We start from the raw sequence: 21,168 nt of genomic DNA, 5'->3' as shown, positions 1-21,168 counted from the left end.
TATAAAGGTCTTGAGTTGCAGGCCTCATTGTGAGCTTGAAAATGACAATGCAATAACTCAACTATCAGCCTCCATACATACGTACATACATGCTACAACACCAGGAAACAAGAGTGTTCTTTCCTACTGGATAGCATAGCATACATGACAATTGACATGTTCACATGCTATCATGGGAAGAACATACTTCTCACATGTACAACCAAGTTGAACCTGGGAAGTGTTAAACTGATTTTCTCAAATACAGCAGAGACTAGTCCAACAGCTTCTAAACTCGGGTTGACGACATAGCAATGACGCTGAAAATTTTAATAGGCAATGACTAGAACATCTATCTAATTCTCTTTCACTGTTTTCACAAAAGATACTTTAGCTAATACCATTAGGGTGCTCTTTTATTATCCAATAGTACATTTCTGTGAAATTCACTGATGAGTTTCCATAGAATTCACAAGAAATTGCAAAACCATTCTTGAGAAGTTATTTTTTCCTTCCGTGATTTCACACATCACATCCCAGAATGTTTTTTCTACACCATCGGTTCATCTTCTCCATAAAGAACTGGAATTGCATGTTTCAGGCGAAACTTAGATGAACCTCAACGGATTAGGACGCCGGGTCAATGATCATTCATTAGGCATACAAAATATTAGAGTCAAATTGACAACCATATATTATTAAGATATAAGAAACCATGTAGTACATAACTTTAAACTGCAAAGCAACTGAAGATTAAGGTCTTAGGCATAAAAGTTCTATAATTCCAGAGCCAATGTGCCAAAGCAAGAATATATTTAACCAAAAACATCAGGAGCGACAAATCCTTGAATGTTATTCAGATCACATTCGAGAAAAAATTGTTACTTTAAGAGAATCAAATATATAAACGTATGGCTGAAGAGATTTCAAATAAAATAGAGTAAGAAAAGCATTTAGCTTTAACATAGAAGGTGACATCAGTTTCCCATACTTGGAGCAGAGCAAAAGGATAAGATCTCTCCCTTGTAGTCATAGTAACTTTCGCTGCAATTAGTTTAAAAGTTCACCAAGGGTCCATTTCGATGAAAATTGGGATTTAATATGCGGTAACAAAATTTATACATCCAAAATTTTGAGATTTCCAATGACAGGTTCTGTAATGAACTCAAATCCAATGTAACAGTAACCAGCTTCTCAACTATATCAATCAGACTAAAGTTCAATCACAATTCCAGAAAGTAAATGCAACAACTCAAATGGCAAAAGCCCAAATGGAAATGCAGAAATAGTGAAAGTTAAGACCTAGGGATGCATAGACTGAAGAAGGGAGATGAGAAGCTTAGACTCAGAAAATTAGGGATGAGAAATACAGAAATGCCTTGGCACGTAATTCACGATACCCTTTGATAGTAACACCCCATGCTATTTAACGACAATACAAAGTACCCTCAGCCTGGATCCCAAGTTAACCTTTGTGAAGGCCTGGCCCTATTGCTTCTACTTTGGCCCAATATCTATTTGTGTAATATCCTTGTCGGTATCCTTATTGAGCTGGGGTGGATTCATAAAAGGTTCAAGTGTCAGTAGAAATGGATCTAAACTAATGGCAAAAGGACCTGTAGAGTTAATAGTTCTACTTTTACTTTCTTAGCTAACATGATTCATTTAAAAAAAACACTACAGAAGAGATTTGGCACAATCATGCAGTAATGAATCAATGTATGTAAGCATAACATCAATAAGAACATTTAACAATAAATCCAAAACATTTCAAAGACTCTGCATGTATTTGACCAAAAAAAAAAAAGACTTTGTACGTACAAACATGGTTTACTTATTGACATACAGCAAGAGCAAGTCATGACTATCAGCTTAGTCTTTACCGCCAGGCTAGCCTATGATCAAGCAGTTTGTTTGCGTTCGAACCCTGTTCCGGGGTCATCATCACAGGGAAAGACATCTAGTCCGGTGACAATAGCAGATGGTGGACCCCTCCGACACCGCTGCTCCATTTCCTGAACCTTTTCTGGGCTTCCAGAAAACAAAGCTTCCACCGTTCCATCCCTCCGATTTCGAACCCAACCTTTCAAGCCCAACTCCTTAGCATTCTCCACAGTCCAGTCCCTGTAAAACACCCCTTGCACTCTCCCTTTAATCACAGCTCTAACCTGCAGCCACAAACACATAATTAACCAAAGTACAGAAAATATCAGACACTGATTACTGAAGAAAATAGCTTAAAATCTCATCTTTTTAAGGAATTTTAACTGAACATTAAAGCTAGCTTTCAACCATAAAAGACAAGTAGCTTAAAGTCTCATCTTTGTAAGATTTTCAACTGAAAACCACAGCAAACCTGCAGTAGCAGCATGAAATAGACGAGAAATAATCCGACAATCACCCAAGAAAGCTCAAAATCTCATCTTTATGAATAAGTTCACAAAAAAATGACAGCTAACCAAGAGATGGAGCAAATCTAACAATAGCTCAAAAGCTCATCTCTTTTAAGAATTACAGTTGAAAAAAAATCAAACCTAGCCTGCAATCATAGCACCACAAAAACCCAAAAATAATCAAACACCAATTTCCCGATAAATGCTCAAAACGACATCTTTCTCTAAGAATTTCAATTAAAAGTCACAATAAACCTATAGCCACAGCACATAATTACCAAAACCCACAAACAACCAATCATCCATTGCCGTTAACAAGCTCAAAATCTCATCCAGTTAAATCAAAAATTCACAGTTAACCTTTATCAATAGCAAGTAAACATTGAATCGAGGAAAAAAATTGCAGATAAGCATTTAAAACCAAGAAATGCTCAAACACCCATTACAAGGGGTGGAGGGAATATCTCAAAATCTTTATCGTTTCAGAATTTATTGAAAATCATAGTAAACCTGTTGCCATAGCACACAAATCTCCTAAAATCACCAAACTCCCATTTCCCAAAAGAAGCTCAAAATCTCATCTTTTGTCAAGAACTTCAATTGAAAAATAAAAAAGGGAAGTTAGGACTCACAATATCCTAAACCCAGAAAACACCCCATTTCCAAGAAAAAAGCTAAAAATCTCATCTTTTATCAAGAACTTCAATAGAAAAATAAAAAAAGGGAAGTTAAGACTCACACCCAGAAATAACCAAACACCCATTTCCCAAAAGAAGCTCAAAATCTCATCTTTAATCAAGAACTTCAATTGGAAAGTCGAAAAGGGAAGTTAGGACTCACCGTTTAACGTCAGGGTTGGCATCGAAATTTAAGGACATAATCAAGTAGGAGTACCATTTTCCCAATAAATGCTCAAAAAGACATCTTTCTCTAAGAATTTCAATTAAAAATCACAACAAACCTACAGCCATTGCACACAAAAAACCGGAAATAATCAAACACCCATTCGTTAACAAGCTCAAAATATCATCTTGTTAAATCAAAAATACATAGCTAACCTTTAGCAATAGCACATAAACATCAAAAAACCCATAAATAATCTAACACCCAGGGCGGTGGAAATAGCTCAAAATCTCTCTCATTTTAGAATTTACTGAAAATCATATCAAATATCCTAAACCCAGAAATCACCAATCACCCATTTCCCTAAAGAAGCTCAAAAATCTCATCTTTTATCATGAACTCTATTGAACTCAATTCACAGCTAATAGCACATAAATATCAAAAACTCAGAAATAATCAAACACCCATTACAAGGAGTGGAGAAATAGCTGCCATAGCACACAAATATCCTAAAACGCAGAATTAAACAAACACCCATTTCCCAGAAAAAAAAAAACTAAAAGTCTCATCTTTTATCAAGAACTCAATTGACAAATCAAAAATAGGGTAGTTAGGACTCACCGTTTTAGCAACAGGGCGCTAAGGAGGACATAAGAGATGAGAAAGGAGGTGTAGGAAGTTTGTGAAGAATATGAAGAGGAGAACAAGGAAGAACAAAACTAGAGCGAAATGGAAGAGAAGAACTAGGACCAATACTAAGAGGTAGTAACAAGTGAAGCTTAAAGGAGAATCTTGCTGTACCCCTCCTATATAAATCAGCATTTTGTGTTAACATAAAGAAGCTTCTTGTTTGACATTGACATGGTGATTCTAGATGGTTCTTCCTAATGCTAAAAATTATCATCTTTGTTTAAGAATTTCAACTGAAAATCACAGCAAACTATAGCCACAACACACAGATACCCAAAACCAAGAAACAATCAATCACCCATTACCATTAACAAGCTCAAAATCACATTCTCTTAAGTCAAAAATTCACAACTAATAGCACATAAATATCGAAAACTAGAAATAATCAAACACCCATTACAAGAGATGGTACGAATAGCTCAAAATCTGCCTCATCCAGCTTAAATATACTACAACAAAAACAACAAGCCCAGTATAATCCCACCATGTGAAGTCTGGGAGGGTAGAGTGGACGCAGACCTAACCCCTACACCTTAAAAGGTAGGGCGGCTGTTTCCGAAAGACCCTCGGCTCAAGAGAGGAAAACAAGACAAAAGGTCAGATAGGACCGGCTTAAATATACTAAACCTTGAAAATCACCAAACACACATTTACCAAAAGAAGCTAAAAATCTCAACTTTTATCAAGAATCTCAATTGAAAATCACAACAAACCTACGGCCAGAGCACAAAAATACCCAAAACCAAGAAAACACCAAACACCCATTTCCTAAAATAAGTTCAAAAATCTCATCTTTTATCAAGAACTTCAATTGAAAATCACAACAAATCAGAGCTAGAGCACAGAAATACCCAAAACCAAGAAAATACCAAACACCCATTTCCTAAAAGAAGATAAAAATCTCATCTTTTATCAAGAACTTCAATTAAAAAATCAAAAAGGGACTCACCGTTTTAGCAACAGGGTTGGCATCTGAATTTAAGGAGGACATAGGAGATGAGAAAAGAGGTGAATGAAATTTGTGAAGAGGAGAACAAGGAAGAACAGAACCAAAGCAAAATGGAAGAGAAGAACTAGGACCAAGACTAAGAGGTAGTAACAAGTGAAGCTTAAAGGAGAATCTTGTTGTACTCCTCCTATATAAATGAAGAGCATTTTGGGTAAGCATAAAAAAGGTTCTTGATTGACATTGACATGATGGTGGTTCTAGATAGTTCTTGATAAAGTGGGATTTGAAGAGTGCTGAATTTGTCAAATGACAAGTGAATTTTTTGGTAGCAAAAGATGATGCACAAGGTGCCAACATTGCCATTTGACTTAGTTTTTCAGTTGAACATTTTTTCGTTTTTTGGGATTCGTGTCGATATGGAGGAAGGAGGAGACAAATTGTTGGTTGCTGATGGGAGTTATGCAGGTAGCCTGGAATTAATTATGAAGAGCTTGTTTGGTAATTGGTATGCAGGGTGATAGTAATTTCATGGGATAAATTATTTTATGAGAAAATTAAATTGTATTAATTGAGGCAATAATATTATTAAAATTAGCCCATATTTTAAATTCTTACAAAAAAATATCCAAATTTTTCTCTCTCTCACTCTTTCTCTCTGCCTTTGTATATGTTTATATATGTTGGTATATATTGATATAAGTGTCTGTATATGTTTGTATATTTTGGGCTATTTTTTATAATGTAAGTTTTGGGTTATTTTTTTGCAATGTAAGTGACCAACTTGAATATTTCTGAAATTTTCCCTTATTTTATCTCGTATTTAATTGGTGGATAATTTTTGAGATTGTATTTGATTGGTGGATAAGGAATAACAATTTCATTGGATATACGTGGATTTAGAACCTGTTTGACCAAGCTTCTAAAATCAGCTTATTTAGAATATTTTTTTCTAAACAAGAATTTTTAATGAGAACCACTTTGTGTCTGACCTTTTAATTTAAAATTACTTTTGACCAGTAATTAGTGTTTGATCAATTTTTTAAAGTGTTTTTAAGTGTATTTTCTCAAAAGTGCATTTCAAAAAAAGTGCTTTTGAGAAAAACTACTTTTTTAACTTTTGACAGTTGATTCTGCTACTTTGCAGAAATACTTATTTTCTCCAAAAAGCTTGGTCAAACATCTCACATTTTTAAAATAAGCACTTTTGACCTCTCAAAAACTTGATCAAACAGGCTGTTAGTGTGGATAGCTAAATGGAATATCCTTATCTATCACATATCGCAATTCTGATGCCCGAAGGGTTTAATTATGTAGGGTTTGATTATGTAAGATTTAACTATTACATGTATTATTGATTTCATTTTCTACCCTATATAAATTGATTTATAACTTATACATGTTTTAATTGTGCAAAATATAGTATTTGGTGTGCTGAATTCTATACACCAATTAAAACGCTACCAAACTTGATATTTTGATACTAATTATAGAAATTCTAATACTTAATTCACTTCCTAACCAGCAACCGAATGACCCCTAATTAAGGGACCTCAAAGTTTAAATTTTGAAAAAAGATTGACCTTCACCAAATTAAACACATAATTAAGTTAATTGAGGTGTACCTATAGTTATTTGAAAAATTAGAGGTAAATATCTCGAAATTTTTGTAAAAAAACTCCTACCCTTTTTTCATTTACTCAAATTCTAAAGTTTTTGATTTCCTTCTTCATCCTCCTCCTCCCCGACAGACTGTTTTTGTTTTGTCATGAAGATTTGGATTAGTCGAGGAACTTCAATATCTAAACTTCGTGCTAACACATTTTAAATTGAAATGGAGGGAATTCGTAATTCAAAGTCATTAGTTGGATTCCTAAAACAAAGACGGAAAAAATGTTTTGTCCGAAGAAGGAAACGTATCAAAGAATCAAACTTCCTTTGCATTATTGAGTTTCTCTTTGATTAATTAATGAAATACAAATGGAGTTCAATGATCTCTAATCTCTATATTGACCAAAATATTCTTCAGTTACCTAAAATGAAACTAAAATCATGTGCAATCAGGTCGAAGGTAAACATGATAAATCAAAACTCTAAGTCAAGGTTACTTTCAGAGTAAAAACATAAAATAATATAAACTTATACTAACATAATTTTAGATAATTCCATTATCACAAAATTTCTTCAGCTCTTTTGCCTCAACAGTAACAACGACAATACCCAGTGTAATACATAAGGTGCCCCTACTTTGCGGAGGTAGAGAGATTGTTTCAAAAAGACTCAGTTCAAGTAACTCATATTAAAAAAAAAATGAAATACAGAAGTGAAGCAAGACATTGAATAATTACGAAATCATTGGATCAAATTCAGAAAAGGAACATCAACATCAACATCAACAAATAATGCGACAACAGAAACTATAGGTAGTAACAGAAATCAAATGGACAAGAAACTACAAGATTAGTACTAATGCCTCAGGTTGGATTATTTATTTTGCTACTTTTAGGCAATTGATCACACAGTTAGCCTACATTCAAACCCCGGCACCATATCTTCATCACAAGCGTTAACATCCACGCCTGTGACTTCAGCTGCTGGTGGGCCCTCCCAACAGCGGCGCTCCATTTCTAGAACCTTCTCAGAACTACCTGAAAACATGGCTTCCACGGTGCCGTCCTTTCTGTTCCTAACCCAACCACTCAATCCCAATTCCGTCGCATTATCCACTGTCCAACCCCTATACGATACGCCCTGTATTCTCCCTTTAATCAAAACCCTAACCTGTAAATTTGCAATCGAATTCTCAATGTGATCTGAAAATATAACAGAATTCAATAATGATAGTAGAAAACAATATGCATACAGTTTTGGAATTGGCTGTAGAGTTGGGATCAATTCCATACTCTACTATAAAATTTCCTCTGCTCTCTATGTCTACTGGTTAAGAATATTTACCCGGTTTAGCCCAGTTTTTCTATAATTACCCGGTTTAGCTCAGTGTTTTCTTAAGCACTTCTTGTACACTATTATACACTTTTCTACAAGCTGGACACACTGTTTACCGTAACTGTATAACGTAGAATGTTGAATAATATTATATAATGTTTGTATAATGTTGTTAGCCGGTTTAGCCCAGTTTTTCTATAATTACTCGGTTTAGCTCAGTGTTTTCTTAAGCACCTCTTGTACACTATTATACACTTTTCCACAAGGTGGACACATTGTTTACCGTAACTGTATAATGTAGAATGTTGAATAATATTATATAATGTTTGTATAATGTTGTTACCGTGTGTATAAGCACTGTTGCGAAAAAATAGTTGGTTATGCGAATGTAAGCTGAAAATATGGCTAATGTAGGTGTGTAATATATTATGTTGGGCTTATATTTTTGTAAAAATCTCTTATTTATTTTGCTTCTTTTAGGCAATTGATCAAACTTAGCCTACATTCAAAACCACCGCCATGTCTTCATCACAAGCATTAACATCCACACCGGTGACTTTCGCCACCTGTGGGCCCACCCAACAGCGGCACTCCATTTCTAGAACCTTCTCCGGGCTACCCGAAAACATGGCTTCACAGTGCCATCCTTTCTGCTCCTAAGTCCTAACCCAACCACTCAAACTCAATTCTGTCGCATTATCTATCCAACCCCTATACGACACACCTGGTACTCTCCCTTTAATTACAACTCTCACCTGTAAATTCACAATCGATTTTTTCAACAGAATATGAAAATATAATAAAAATTCAACATGAAAAGTAGAAAAATATATGCATACAGTTTTGAAATTGGCTGTAGAATTGAGATCAATTCCATAAAACTCTATAAGTGCCCACTTGTTGTTATAGTTTTCACTTTCTTTCGAAAAACTGTTTGGACATAGAGTTGTTACAATTTTCTGGAAATTGAATTCCGGAATTTTTCGGAATTCGAAAAACTCGAAAAAGTAGTTTTCACAATTTTCACTCCGAATCACTCACAAAAATTCAAAAACAACTCCAATTTGTCCTAACACAGCTCCAATTTCCAAACACCATTCTCAACTTGAAAACAAATACTAAGTATTTTTTTTTTCAAATTTCATAGTTCTTATGTCTAAACGCCCACTAAAATTTCCTCTGCTCTTTGCTACAGGTTGGATTATTTATTTGCTTCTTTTAGGCGATTGATCAAACCGTTAGCCTACAATCAAAACCCGGCACCATATCTTCATCACTACCACTCACATCCACGCCGGTGACTTTCCCAGCCGGTGGGCCCTCCCAACAGCGGCGCTCCATTTCTAGAACCTTCTCAGGACTACCGAAACATGGCTTTCACGGTGCCGTCCTTGCTGTTCCTAACCCAACCACTCAAACCCAATTCCATCGCATTATCTACTGTCCAACCCCTATACGATACGCCCTGTACTCACCCTTTAATCACAACCCTAACCTATAAATTCGCAAAATTTACAATCTTCAATACAAATGGAGTTCAATGATCTCCATATTTAGAGGCGGATGCAGCGGGAACTCAATAACTTTTGTTAAAACCTTGCATAAGATCAAGAAATCTACTAAATATCTATACCTATTTGTCTGTAAACATAGTTATTACTCCCTCTAGTGCAAAATAAGTGTTCACTTAGCCTTTTGCACCACCCTTAATAAAATACTAACTACTAGAACAAAAACTATGTATTTTGACTAAACTGCCCTTATCTAAAGTTTGTATCTTACTATTAACTTGACAAATTGGGATCTGGTCACTTAGCACTTAATTTAATTTCTTCTAAGTGGCCACTTATTTTGAACCAAAATAAAAAGACTAACAGAACACTTACTATGAATCGGAGGGAGTATTATATATCAACTCGAGGTCGTAAAAACTCATTAGCTTTTAATTCTGAATCCGCCTCTGTCTATATCGACCAAAAAATTCTTTCAGTAGACACTCCATGTACTCTACCTTTACTGTTGTGAACCATGCGGACTCCATAAGGGCCTATGGGCTAGAAGTGGTAACTAAGACTAATTCAATTGAGAAGATTGGGCCAAGTATAATATTGAAGAGTTTTATTTGGGATCCAGGCCCAATTAGCAAGTAGCAACTGTTAAAAAGGACGACAGGTTAGAAAGAACGGTTATACGAAGTGTGATTATGCTTAGGCAAAGACTGTGCTTCTCATCCCCAATTCTCTAAGTCTATGTTCCTCATCCCCTCCTCGTTATCCTTCATTGTTTCCTTAATTCCCAGTAATCGTTGTTCTTTCAGTGTAATTCCGTTCTAGTGATTATAATATACATCAGTGTTTGTCTTGGACATTGGTTTGTTACATTTAATCACAACCCTAACCTATACATTCGCAATCTATTTTTCAATAGAATATGAAAATATAACAAAAATTCAATAATGAGAAGTAGAAAAAAGGGCAAATTTAAGTCAATTTCAATACAAATTGGAGTTCAATCATCTCTATCTTGATCAAAAAAGAATTCTTTCAGTTAGCTTAAAATGAAACTAAATCTTAATAAATCATGTGCAACTAGTGATATGCTGCAATCATATCAAAGATATAAACATGATAGACCGAAAACTGTAAATCAAGTTTACATTCAGACTAAAAATCGTAAAATACTGTATTTGTTTTGCTTCTTTTAGGCAATTAATCAAACAGTTAGCCTACACTACTCTCCCATTAATCATAACCCTCTCCTGTAATTTCGCAATCGATTTTTTCAATAGAATATGAAAATATAACAAAAAATTTAATAATGAGAAGTGGAAAAGGGGGCTTACAGTTTTAGTAATGGATGTAGAATTGGGATCCGACATTGGTTGCAGGAATATTGAAGACTATTATGGGAACGATCTGTTAATCCCTAAATTAAGGTAGAATTAGCACCAAGTGACCACTTTTAGATCCCCTGTTTAACACATATATTCAGTTTTTAAAACTTACTTACTGTGTCTCAATTTAAGTAACTTAATTTGATTAGGCGCGACGTTTAATAAATAAGGAGAGATTTGTAAATTATGTAAACGCGTTTTCACATCTTCTTATACTCGAAATGACCGGGGAGAGGAAAGGTTACTTTTTTAGGGTACTTACGGGAATAGATCTAGTGAAGACGGGATGAGGCCGGCAGCTCAGAGGATTAGAGCACGCAGCTACGAATCACAGTGTCAGATGATCTTAAATAAACTATGTGTGTAGTCCTTTAAATCTTGTGGTCCAAAATTGTTCATTTAGAATGGTGGAATTGAAAAAAAAAAAAAAAAAACTCACTAAGTAGGCGTTTGGCCAAAGAAACCAAAAAAAAAATCACTTTTTTGGAATTTTGAAGTTGGAGTTGGAGTTATGTTTGGCCATAATTTTTGCAAATAGTAATGTGTTGTTGAAATGTACTTTTCAACAAGGTTTTGGTTGTGAAAAACAAGGTTTTGATTGTTTTTCAAATTCCAAATATAACTTGGAAGTTGTATTTGGAAGTTTCATGGCCAAATACTGATTTTTGAAAAAAGTGAAAAAAATTCCTGAAAAAAGTGAATAATTCTTATGGTCAAACGAGTAGACATACCAAAAGGAAAGTAAGACACTAAAATCGGGACGGACGGAGTATTTAAAATTTAGCCAATTTCATATCAGTTTTTCTTTTTTATTTTTTTTATTTTTCACTGGTGTACGTAGCGGCATTGAGGCTGACTAAATTAGGATTCACATTGGGAAGTTGTACATTGGGATAAAGCGCTACCTAAAAAAGACGACTCTATACAAAGGGAACTCAAACTCGAGATCTTTATTAAAGATGAAGGACTACACTCCAATCCTTGTTGGTTATCTATGTTTCTAACTCCTCTACTCATTCTTTGATATGTCTGTTTTGACTTTTGACATGAATTGAGATTCTTCAAGATTGAAAAGGTTCAGCCTTCCTCTTGCTCCTCATTATATTCTTATTATTTGATCAGCATTGTAAATAAAATTTCGATACTTTTAGCGATACATATACCATTCAGTTTGAAAATCTAAATTTAAGAAGCTCTATATTTGATGATATCACTCGATCCTTAAGTCATAGTTATTCTATAATTAACGCAATTAGCATGCTAAACATATAGAACACAAGTGAGCTATATCTGGTTACTAAGCAATAGATATAACTTGTTTTTTTAACTTGAATTGCTAGAGCAAACTTTAGCTCGAAGGTCTGAAGTTGAACTGACAAACCCAAAACTTCAGATATAAGGTGAATTTGAATTGCATTCAAACTCCAAACCTAAGTGCCTAATTTCAAAATCCAACGGTTTGAAGATTGATTTTGAAACGGCTAAACTTTAAAAACTCAGTAAATTTAGACTATTTTTTATAAATAGAGACCTAAAACGATTATTTGTGCACTTCACCCGAAATTACGTTTTTTTTTTTTGCGCAGAATGCTCTTCAAAGGCACTGGTCTTCAATTTTTGCCTCTCAAATTGGTGGTCTTTAATTTTTGTCATTCACTAAAAGCCCTTTGATTCGGGGTTCGAACTCCCGCTCAGTCAAAAATTAAAAAGAAATCGCAAGGCATAAGTTGGGGCAAAAAAAAAAAAAAAATATATATATATATATATATATATATTACTTTGTTGAAATTTTACAAACTTTTGCCTTAAGGCCTAACTCTAGGAGGTTTTCCTTAAGGTCTAATTTTGGGTAAAAGAATCGCATCCAACTTATGCCTTGCGATTCTCTCTCTTTTTTTTTTTTTTTTTTAACTGAGCCCAGGTTCAAACCCAGGACTTCGGAATATTAAACGAAGGACAAATATTAAAGACCGCCAATTTGAGGGACAAAAATTAAAGACCACTGCCTTTAATTTAAAGAATAATCGTGCAAAGCTTTTCGGGTCAATTACTAGAACACCCAAAAGGAAAGGGACCTAATGGACTTCATTTCCATAGGCCCATTTATAATTTTCGCTATACATGAACCTATAGAACTCTTTTTATATCAACTACTTGATATTGAGGTATTTGACAAGATACACTGAGTGTTAATATGATTTAAGTTTATTCTTAGTATAATTAAAGAATACATTAAAGTGAAATCTGAAATGTTAATTTTCATACAACAGGGCAATGAATCTGAATTTGTAAAAATTTACAGAGTTATATTTTTACTGCAATATTGGCGGACGCTCGATGATGTTTTAATTGAAAGAGCAAAAAAGTATTTCATAAATTTGGGACGGAGGGAGAATATACTCATAATTCTTCTTTTCCGTAATGAGTTTTGCATGTTGGAATGTTTTCTACAGTAAACTATAGGGAAAAGAACACACTTGCCTATTGCTAGGGGTGTTCACGGTTTGGTTAAAAACCAATCAAAATCGAAAATCGAATCAAATCGATTAAATAAATCAATATTTATTTGGTTCGGGTTTAATTTGATTTTAAGATTTTAAAAACCGATAGTGTTTGGTTTGGTTTTAGTTTTACTTAAAAAAAACGAACCGAACTGGCAAATTTTATATATACTTATTATCATTATATATTGTATATATATTAATTTTTATAAATACTTTTAAATAATTTGTATACTTTTAAGTAAAATTTTATTTATCTCTAATAGGCTAATGAACTTTATACTTTAAGCCCATTTTAAAAAGAAATTCATGAATTCAAACTCATTTATTCAAATAAACAACTATGAGATCTACCTAGATTTATTTTTTATATTTCTTATAAATTTTATTCACTTAATTAAAAATTATAAATCCTAAGATATTTTCTCCGTTACCCAAGACAACTATAGCTACCACAATAAAAGGGTGATAACGAATTATAAGTTGGAAAATGATAGAAACTTGTATCGTAATTTTATGGAAAAAAAAAAAACCATGAAAGAGAGAAATACCATTAGTTTTCTTACAAACCGACCCAACCGAACCAAACCAACTACAAACAAACAAATGAATATGTATTATATTTGGTTTGATTTGGTTTTAATAATTTTAAAAACTGACTAGGTTGGTTTGGTTTTGATTTTAAACCAAAATCGACTCAAACAGACCCATGAACACCCCTACGCATTGTCACAAACTAATTACTCTTCCATGCCCCCTTTACTTTCGTACCTCCAAAATTATATACCGTTTCAACCCAATTTAGCTTTTGTAGGTTATTGTCTCTTTTTTCTTCTTTTGTTTTTTATTTCTCTACTTTTTATCTTCATTTCTTCTTTTATTTCTTCCTTTTTTCATTTTTTTTTCTATTTTCTCCTTTTTTGTTCATTTATTTTTTCTAAAATCATATATTCTCTATTTTATTTTTCACCATGATCTGATTCCATATTTAATTCTAGCTCCTTTCTTTTAGTTTTTTTTCTATTTTTTTATTTGTTATTCTTTATTAATTTCAATTAATTCTTTTTTTTATACATAATCTAATATCACTCAATTTTTATTTTTATTTTTTGCTTCTTTTTTTTTTCTCTACATAATCTAATTTCATTTACTTTTTTTTACTCTTTTAATTTTTTTAATTTCTGGTGATTCTTATTCACCTTTTTCTCTTCTTCTAAATTATTTTTTGTTTTTTCATAATCTAATTCTATACAAGTTTTCGCTCCTTTATTTTTGTTCCTTTTTATATGAATAAAAAATGTAACTGATCTGGTATTTTTTTATTCTTTTGTTTTTTTTTATTGTTTTATATCTCAAAAACAACTTATTAAAGCATAGTATACCAAATCAGTAACAGTTGAAGTATACTGTTGCAGTATACTATGATACCCACATGGTATATATCATAGAAGATTGGTTCATTTTTTCAAAAAATACTATTCAGTCCTTTATGATACCCACATGGTATATCTATATTGATAGGGTATCATAGACAATTGATATTTCATTCTTCAAGAAAAACACTCAGTCCTCTATGATATCAATCTGGTATATGTCACATACTGATTGGGTATCATAGATGGCGAATTTATTCCTTCAAAAAAATACTAATCAGTCCTCTATGATGCTCACATGGAATATAGCATATACCGACAAGGTATCATAGAAGATTGATTTATTCTTAAAGAAAATACTTACCATAGACGATTGATTTATTCTTAAATAAAATACTTAGTTTATTCTTAAAGAAAATACTTAGTCCCCCATGATACCATCCTGACATACCATATACTGGCATGGTATCTTAGAGACTAATCATTCATTCCTTCAAGAAAAACACTAAATCTTCTATGATACCAACCTAGTATATAGTATATCAAATCAGTAGCAGTTGAAATATACCGTTGCAGTATACAATGATACCCATATGGTATATATCATATACTGACTAGGCATCATACAGGACCGATGGTTTGTTCTTTCAACAAAAACACTCGGTCCTCTATGATACTACCTTGCTCTATATCATACACTGACAGAGTATTATACAGAACTGATTCATCCTTTCTAGAAAAGCATAACTCAATCCTCTATGATACTCACATGGTATGTATCATATAATGATAAGATATCATAGAAGGCTGATTCATTCCTTCAAAAAATACTACCCATTCCTCTATGATACCCATATGGTATATAATATATTGACAGGGTATCACAGAGGACTGTAAGTTCAGTAGAAAAAAAACTCAATCCTCTATGACACAAACCTCACAAATATCATATACTGATTGGATATCATAGATGATAGATTCATACCAATAATAGAGGAATGATTCATTCCTTTACAACTCAATCTTCTATGATATCCACATGGTATATATCATATACTAATAAGGTATCATGAGGAATGACCTACATGATATATCATATACTGACAAGATATCATAAAGGATCGACTCATTCTTATAAAAAAAAAAAAAAAAAAGCTTAATCGACTATGATACTCACATGGTATATATCATATACTGATAGGGTATCACTGAGATTGGTTCATTCGTTCAAGAAAAACATAACTCAATCCTCTATGATACCCAGATGTATAAAAAAAATAAAAAATTAATCCTCTATGACACTGATATATATCATATACTAATAAGTTATCATAAAGACTTGTTTATTCCTTAAAAAAAAAAAAATTCTCAGTCCTCTATGATACCCACATGATATGTATCATATACTGACACAGTATCATAAAGGACTAATTCATTCCTTTTAAAAAATAGTCATTTATGATACCCATGTAATATATATCATATACTGACATGGTATCATAAAGGAGAGGTTCATTCCTTTAAAAGAAAAAAATTATAAAAAATACAACAAATAGATTTTAAGCTTAATTTTTATATTAGTTTTAGCAAGTTAAGAATTTTTTTTAAAATAAAAAAATAGAGTCATATTTTAGAAATTAAATTTAAAAATAAGCTAATAACAGTATTTTTTAATTACTTTTATTTAGTTTTATTTAGAAATTGTAGCCTAATTATTTAGTTTTTCTACATTTTTATTAGTCTAAAATAGTTAGTATTATATTTATTTTATATTTATTAGGTGGCCATGCGGGTAATATATTTCAGCCGAAATGGATAGATAAGAAATTAGATTTGAAAGGGGTAATCTCGGGTAAATAGTTTATTTTGAATGGATAGTTTGTGTTGTTTTTCCCTAAATTATATACACACATCGGAACAAGATATTTGTGGTAAAGCCAACAGAGAAAAGGCTGTAGTCCAACTAAAAAAGATGGGCCTGTGCTTGTCTTTTCAATGGGCTACTTGATTAGGAGAATATTGGATCCACATATGAACCCAATTTGATGTTTCACCCACATGGATTAATCTCAAACACACTTGAATTCCAATCAAATTCAAGTGGTACATAAGTAAATCTTTCATCTAAAATTTAGGGGGGAAGAGGTACCTATAAATATATAAAGTTCAAGCATAAACATCTCAAGCCAAATTTCAATCCGTATGTCTGACGTTTGGTTTTGGCAAGTGAAAACTTCAGTAGCATATGTCTGAAGTTTGTTGACACAATAATATATCAAAATTCAAACAAAGCTCGTGCTTTCATATACAATTTTTTTGAGCTTCAATCGCATAGGTCTGAAAGTGGCTAAACTTACAAAAAGTTATAAATGTCGACTAGTACTTAATAGAATTCTTTAGAAGATAACATTTTATATGGTAGTAGTAAGTATTTTATGGATTCTTTTTGTTTATTTTTCAAAAAGATATGATGCCGCACACACTTCAGTAATTTTAAAAAATATTTTCTCCAGCCACCAAAAATATTCTACTATAACTCATGTCATGAGCATTAGACTAAAAGCCTCAAGCTTATCCACATCCAAATAGGCCACGACTTGGGCAGTACGAAATACATACCAAAAAGTCAAAAAAAGAAACCGTATTAACAACTTTAAAAAAAAAAATCAAGGCTAGTCATTTGTTCCCTATGTTTCAAAGTCTTCAATTTTATCAAGAAAAGATAGTCAGAATAATATATTTCCACTGTGAAAAAGAAATCTTCTCAAAGTCTTTGCTTTTGCTTCTTGAAGAGGTTTCCACATAACGGCAGGGAACAAAAAGATTAGCTCAAAATATTAATGTGATAAATGGAGGGACATAAGGGCCGCTATTTATAAATTCTAATAATAGCATCTTATAACGGCTATACGATATTTTAGCATTATTGTCAACAAGTATCTATATCACGAGGATTTATTATGGAGTGACAAATTTTATGCTTATTATCAGTCTATTGCAATTCTCCTCTTTTATTCTAGCTTGAAACCTCCAACATAAGCTCACACAAGTAGGATTATTTGGACTGCTGCATAATTATCATTGTTATATGTTCAACAAGCACTAAAATTCTAACTGATATTTTGTGATTAGCACTCATTAAGTGAACTATAATGTTTTCTACGTGGACAGTTCAGTAATTAAGACATTACAATTAGTATAGCACTATCAACCGTTCGCGTATATTGTGACAATGGTTGTTCTTTTAACGTAGTAAACACTATTTCAAACTTACCCACTATGTTAAACAAGTAATTAATTTTTCTCTTATGACTAGTTAGTGTATTATCATGACGAACTACGACAAGATCTAAGCGAACAGTTCAATAATATGATAGTAATTATGCTTTTTGAACAACTGACTTGTGCCAAGATAAGTTTAAATTCGAGTACTCTCTACATGACTATCGTTCATTTGAACTATACCTACTATGATACTAATTATGATCTTTTAATCGTGATAACTATCATTTATTTGAACTGATTCTAATTGCAAAACCCCCACCCCCACTCACAAAAAATAAATAAATCAATGGGGCTGTGGGTGCACCTGATTTTTTTGAATAAACGGTCTATATGGAACAACCACCAATTAATATTTTTGACGAATGGTTGGCTCGTTCCACAGGTTATAGTTACTCAACTTCTTTTTTTCTTTCCTAGTTACGACTATAAAGGGCAGGTATCATTTGAATGTAATTAATTTGACTTGAAACGTTCTATTTCGGTTTAATTCTCATCCCTTTGTCCAAATGAAGAAATTCTTCTTCAACTTTTTCTTCTATTCCTTTTGGGTTTCCTGTCTTTCCTTGACTGCATGTTAAATGATATTTTAATGAAAACAGAGTATCAATGAGGTTTCACGTTTATTATCTTCTACCAAACATTAATACCCAAAGCTCACCTTCCAACTCTTAATTATCAGCGCCAGAGCCAAGAATTTAATTATAATATTCTTATGCTAGGGAGATTCGACGACTTTTATATATATATATATATATATATATATATATATATATATGCAAAAATATATATATCATTTTTAACAAAAGAGGTTCAATTGAATCCCATTGTACCCCTATGCCCCCGCCCCTAAAATCACCCCACCCTAGCCTCTCGCCCCTAGCTGCCCGCACCTCCTAACCCATAATGTACGTCTAGATTATATATAGATACTATTAAACAATATTTTTCTACATACTTATATATAGATACTTTTAAACAATATTTTTCTACATACTTATTAAATACTAGAAGGTGCCACCAAAACTTAAAGGAGTGTTCTACAAAGTGGTGGTTAGACCAACTATGTTGTAAGGGGCGGAGTGTTGGCCAATCAAGAAATCTCATGTTCAGAAGATGAAAGTGGCGGAAATGAGAATGCTGCGATGGATGTGTGGGTACACTAGGAGCGATAGGATTAGGAATGAAGTAATCTGAGACAAGGTTAGAGTAGCCTCAGTGGAAGACAAGATGCGGGAAGCGAGGCTGAGATGGTGTGGGCATGTGATGCGGAGAGAGGCAAATTCCCCAGTGCGGAGGTGCGAGAGGCTGACTAGCGACGGTTTCAGAAGAGGTAAAGGTAGGCCGAAGAAGTATTGGGGAGAGGCGATTACACAGGACATGGCGCATTTCCTGCTTACCGAGGACATAACCTTAGATAGGAGGGTTTGGAGGACTCATATTAGGGTAGAAGGCTAGTAGGTAGTCGCGTTTATCCTTTCTTACGAGTAGTTGTATTGCTCTATAGTTTCTTGTCCCTTGATTTCTGCGAGTATCTGTTGGTTTATAATGGCTTATTTATTTTCACTGTTTTCATTTTCATAATTGCTTTAAATTGTTTGCCCGTATCTGACCTTTTCTATGCTTTTTCTTGAGCCGAGGGTCTTCCGGAAACAGCCTCCCTACCTAAGGTAGGGGTAAGGTCTGCGTACACTCTACCCTCCCCAGACCCTAATTGTGGGATTTACTAGGTATGTTGTTGTATACTCCTTTTATTCTAATTCATCTTTCTATAGAATCGCAATCTCTACCACCAAAAAATATTCAAAAAGGAAGGAAATATCAAAAGCTTTATTCTTCTTCATTGTTTGTGTTTTCCGGTAAAAATCGTTAGCTACCAAAAAACGGAGTTAGACATTTATTTTTACGGGTTTAAAGACAAGTAGGTCGTATTCAATCCGGAGACTCTCTCGAATGAGCTCGGGTTTGGTCGTTTTTCTTACGAGGGATACAAGCAATAATATTTATCTAAGTTAAAAATGTAAATGGAAAGTGAGAAAATCACAATAATGATCAGATCTCCGAGACTAGGTATATTTCTTAGCCAAAATGATAATACAAGAAGTGAGAACTTGGATACAAAAGTGTGATGATCCTTGCTTCTCTCCTATCATCTATATAATCAAACCCTTGGTATGTTACTGCCCTAAGTGACGTCAGTTGAGTGACATAGCTTGGACTCTGCGCACAGTGACACTCTGCTCGATGACGGCTGGTGTGATGGGAGTTGTTGGGAGTGGGAGGCAGCTATATAGATCCGTTTGAGATTCTTGCGACTGCGGAAACTTCTTGCCTACGCTTTGAGTACTCCGAGCCTGCTTACTCCCAATGTTTCGAGACCCGGCGTCCTAGGACCTCACGTTCCTCGGTACGAGAATACCCTTCGGATATTTATTCCCGCATACAGTTTGCATTTTCATTCTAGATAATAAATTATTTTTGTTACTCGTTTAATATTTTGTAAGTTGGACGGTTAATACAGCAATGTTCACACAAAAAAATATTTTAGTACTAGGTTCTACAATATGTAGAACATCCCATTTCTTCTTCAATTTTATTTTAAACAATAATTTGCTACTCTATTCAATTATTTTTGGTCTCTGAAGTCGAAAATGAAAGGTGATAAATTATGTCTATACCCACGGTTGGGTTTTTTGGACTTTGGCTTACAAATTTAAAATTCAGCGTGCAAGAATGACGTGGAATGGGTCCCATTATTCTTAGTCATGTCTGGTGAGTTTTTTTTTAATCATGCTGAGAGTCAAAAATATTATTCCAGCAGATTCCTCAAAACCCTTTTTAGTTCATACTCACATGTCCAAATACAATAAACATAATGCCACGTTATGTAATGCCATGCCATGTGATATGATCGTCATCATGATCATGCATGGATTGGATGTCATTAAGTTTGCCTATATTATCAAACGGGTATTAAAACTTTCACCAATTAGTCTTAGGGACGAGGGCATATGACTTTCGATAATTGAAGAAACAAACACAAACAAAATATACACACACCACACTTTTGTATTTTTACTTTATTGCAGAAAAATAACTAAAGGATTTGAAGTACAAGGATTAATGTTATAGGGGAATTCAGAATTTGAATCATAGATTTTGGATTCTAGCTATTATGAGTTACTACATTCTAAATTTATAATTTGTCCATATTAAATAATTTCTAAAAAATAAATATAAAATTTGGACTAAATCTATTGAGTTATGTTGAATTCATTTATCTCCTCTACCTCCACTTATAGTTAAAGCATTTAACCATAGA

General features: G+C 33.3%; 2 protein-coding genes across 2 annotated transcripts; both read right to left on the bottom strand.

Moving 5' to 3' along the window:
• Nucleotides 1-1,681: 1,681 nt before the first annotated feature.
• On the bottom strand, nt 1,682-5,359 carry LOC132630009 (uncharacterized). Its single transcript, XM_060345497.1, has 2 exons — nt 4,855-5,359; nt 1,682-2,147 (listed from the first exon to the last, which is right to left on the bottom strand). The coding sequence occupies exons 1-2, from the start codon at nt 5,215-5,217 to the stop codon at nt 1,881-1,883; spliced, it is 630 nt and encodes a 209-aa protein (XP_060201480.1). The 5' UTR covers nt 5,218-5,359; the 3' UTR covers nt 1,682-1,880.
• A 1,816-nt stretch (nt 5,360-7,175) lies between these two features.
• On the bottom strand, nt 7,176-10,845 carry LOC132630011 (uncharacterized). Its single transcript, XM_060345498.1, has 2 exons — nt 10,640-10,845; nt 7,176-7,632 (listed from the first exon to the last, which is right to left on the bottom strand). The coding sequence occupies exons 1-2, from the start codon at nt 10,673-10,675 to the stop codon at nt 7,366-7,368; spliced, it is 303 nt and encodes a 100-aa protein (XP_060201481.1). The 5' UTR covers nt 10,676-10,845; the 3' UTR covers nt 7,176-7,365.
• Nucleotides 10,846-21,168: the final 10,323 nt, after the last annotated feature.

This window comes from Lycium barbarum, chromosome 3 (genome assembly GCF_019175385.1).
Source record: "Lycium barbarum isolate Lr01 chromosome 3, ASM1917538v2, whole genome shotgun sequence".
Taxonomy (NCBI): domain Eukaryota; kingdom Viridiplantae; phylum Streptophyta; class Magnoliopsida; order Solanales; family Solanaceae; genus Lycium; species Lycium barbarum.
The sequence above is the reverse complement of the archived record's forward strand: the minus strand, read 5'-3'. Positions and strand labels throughout refer to the sequence as shown.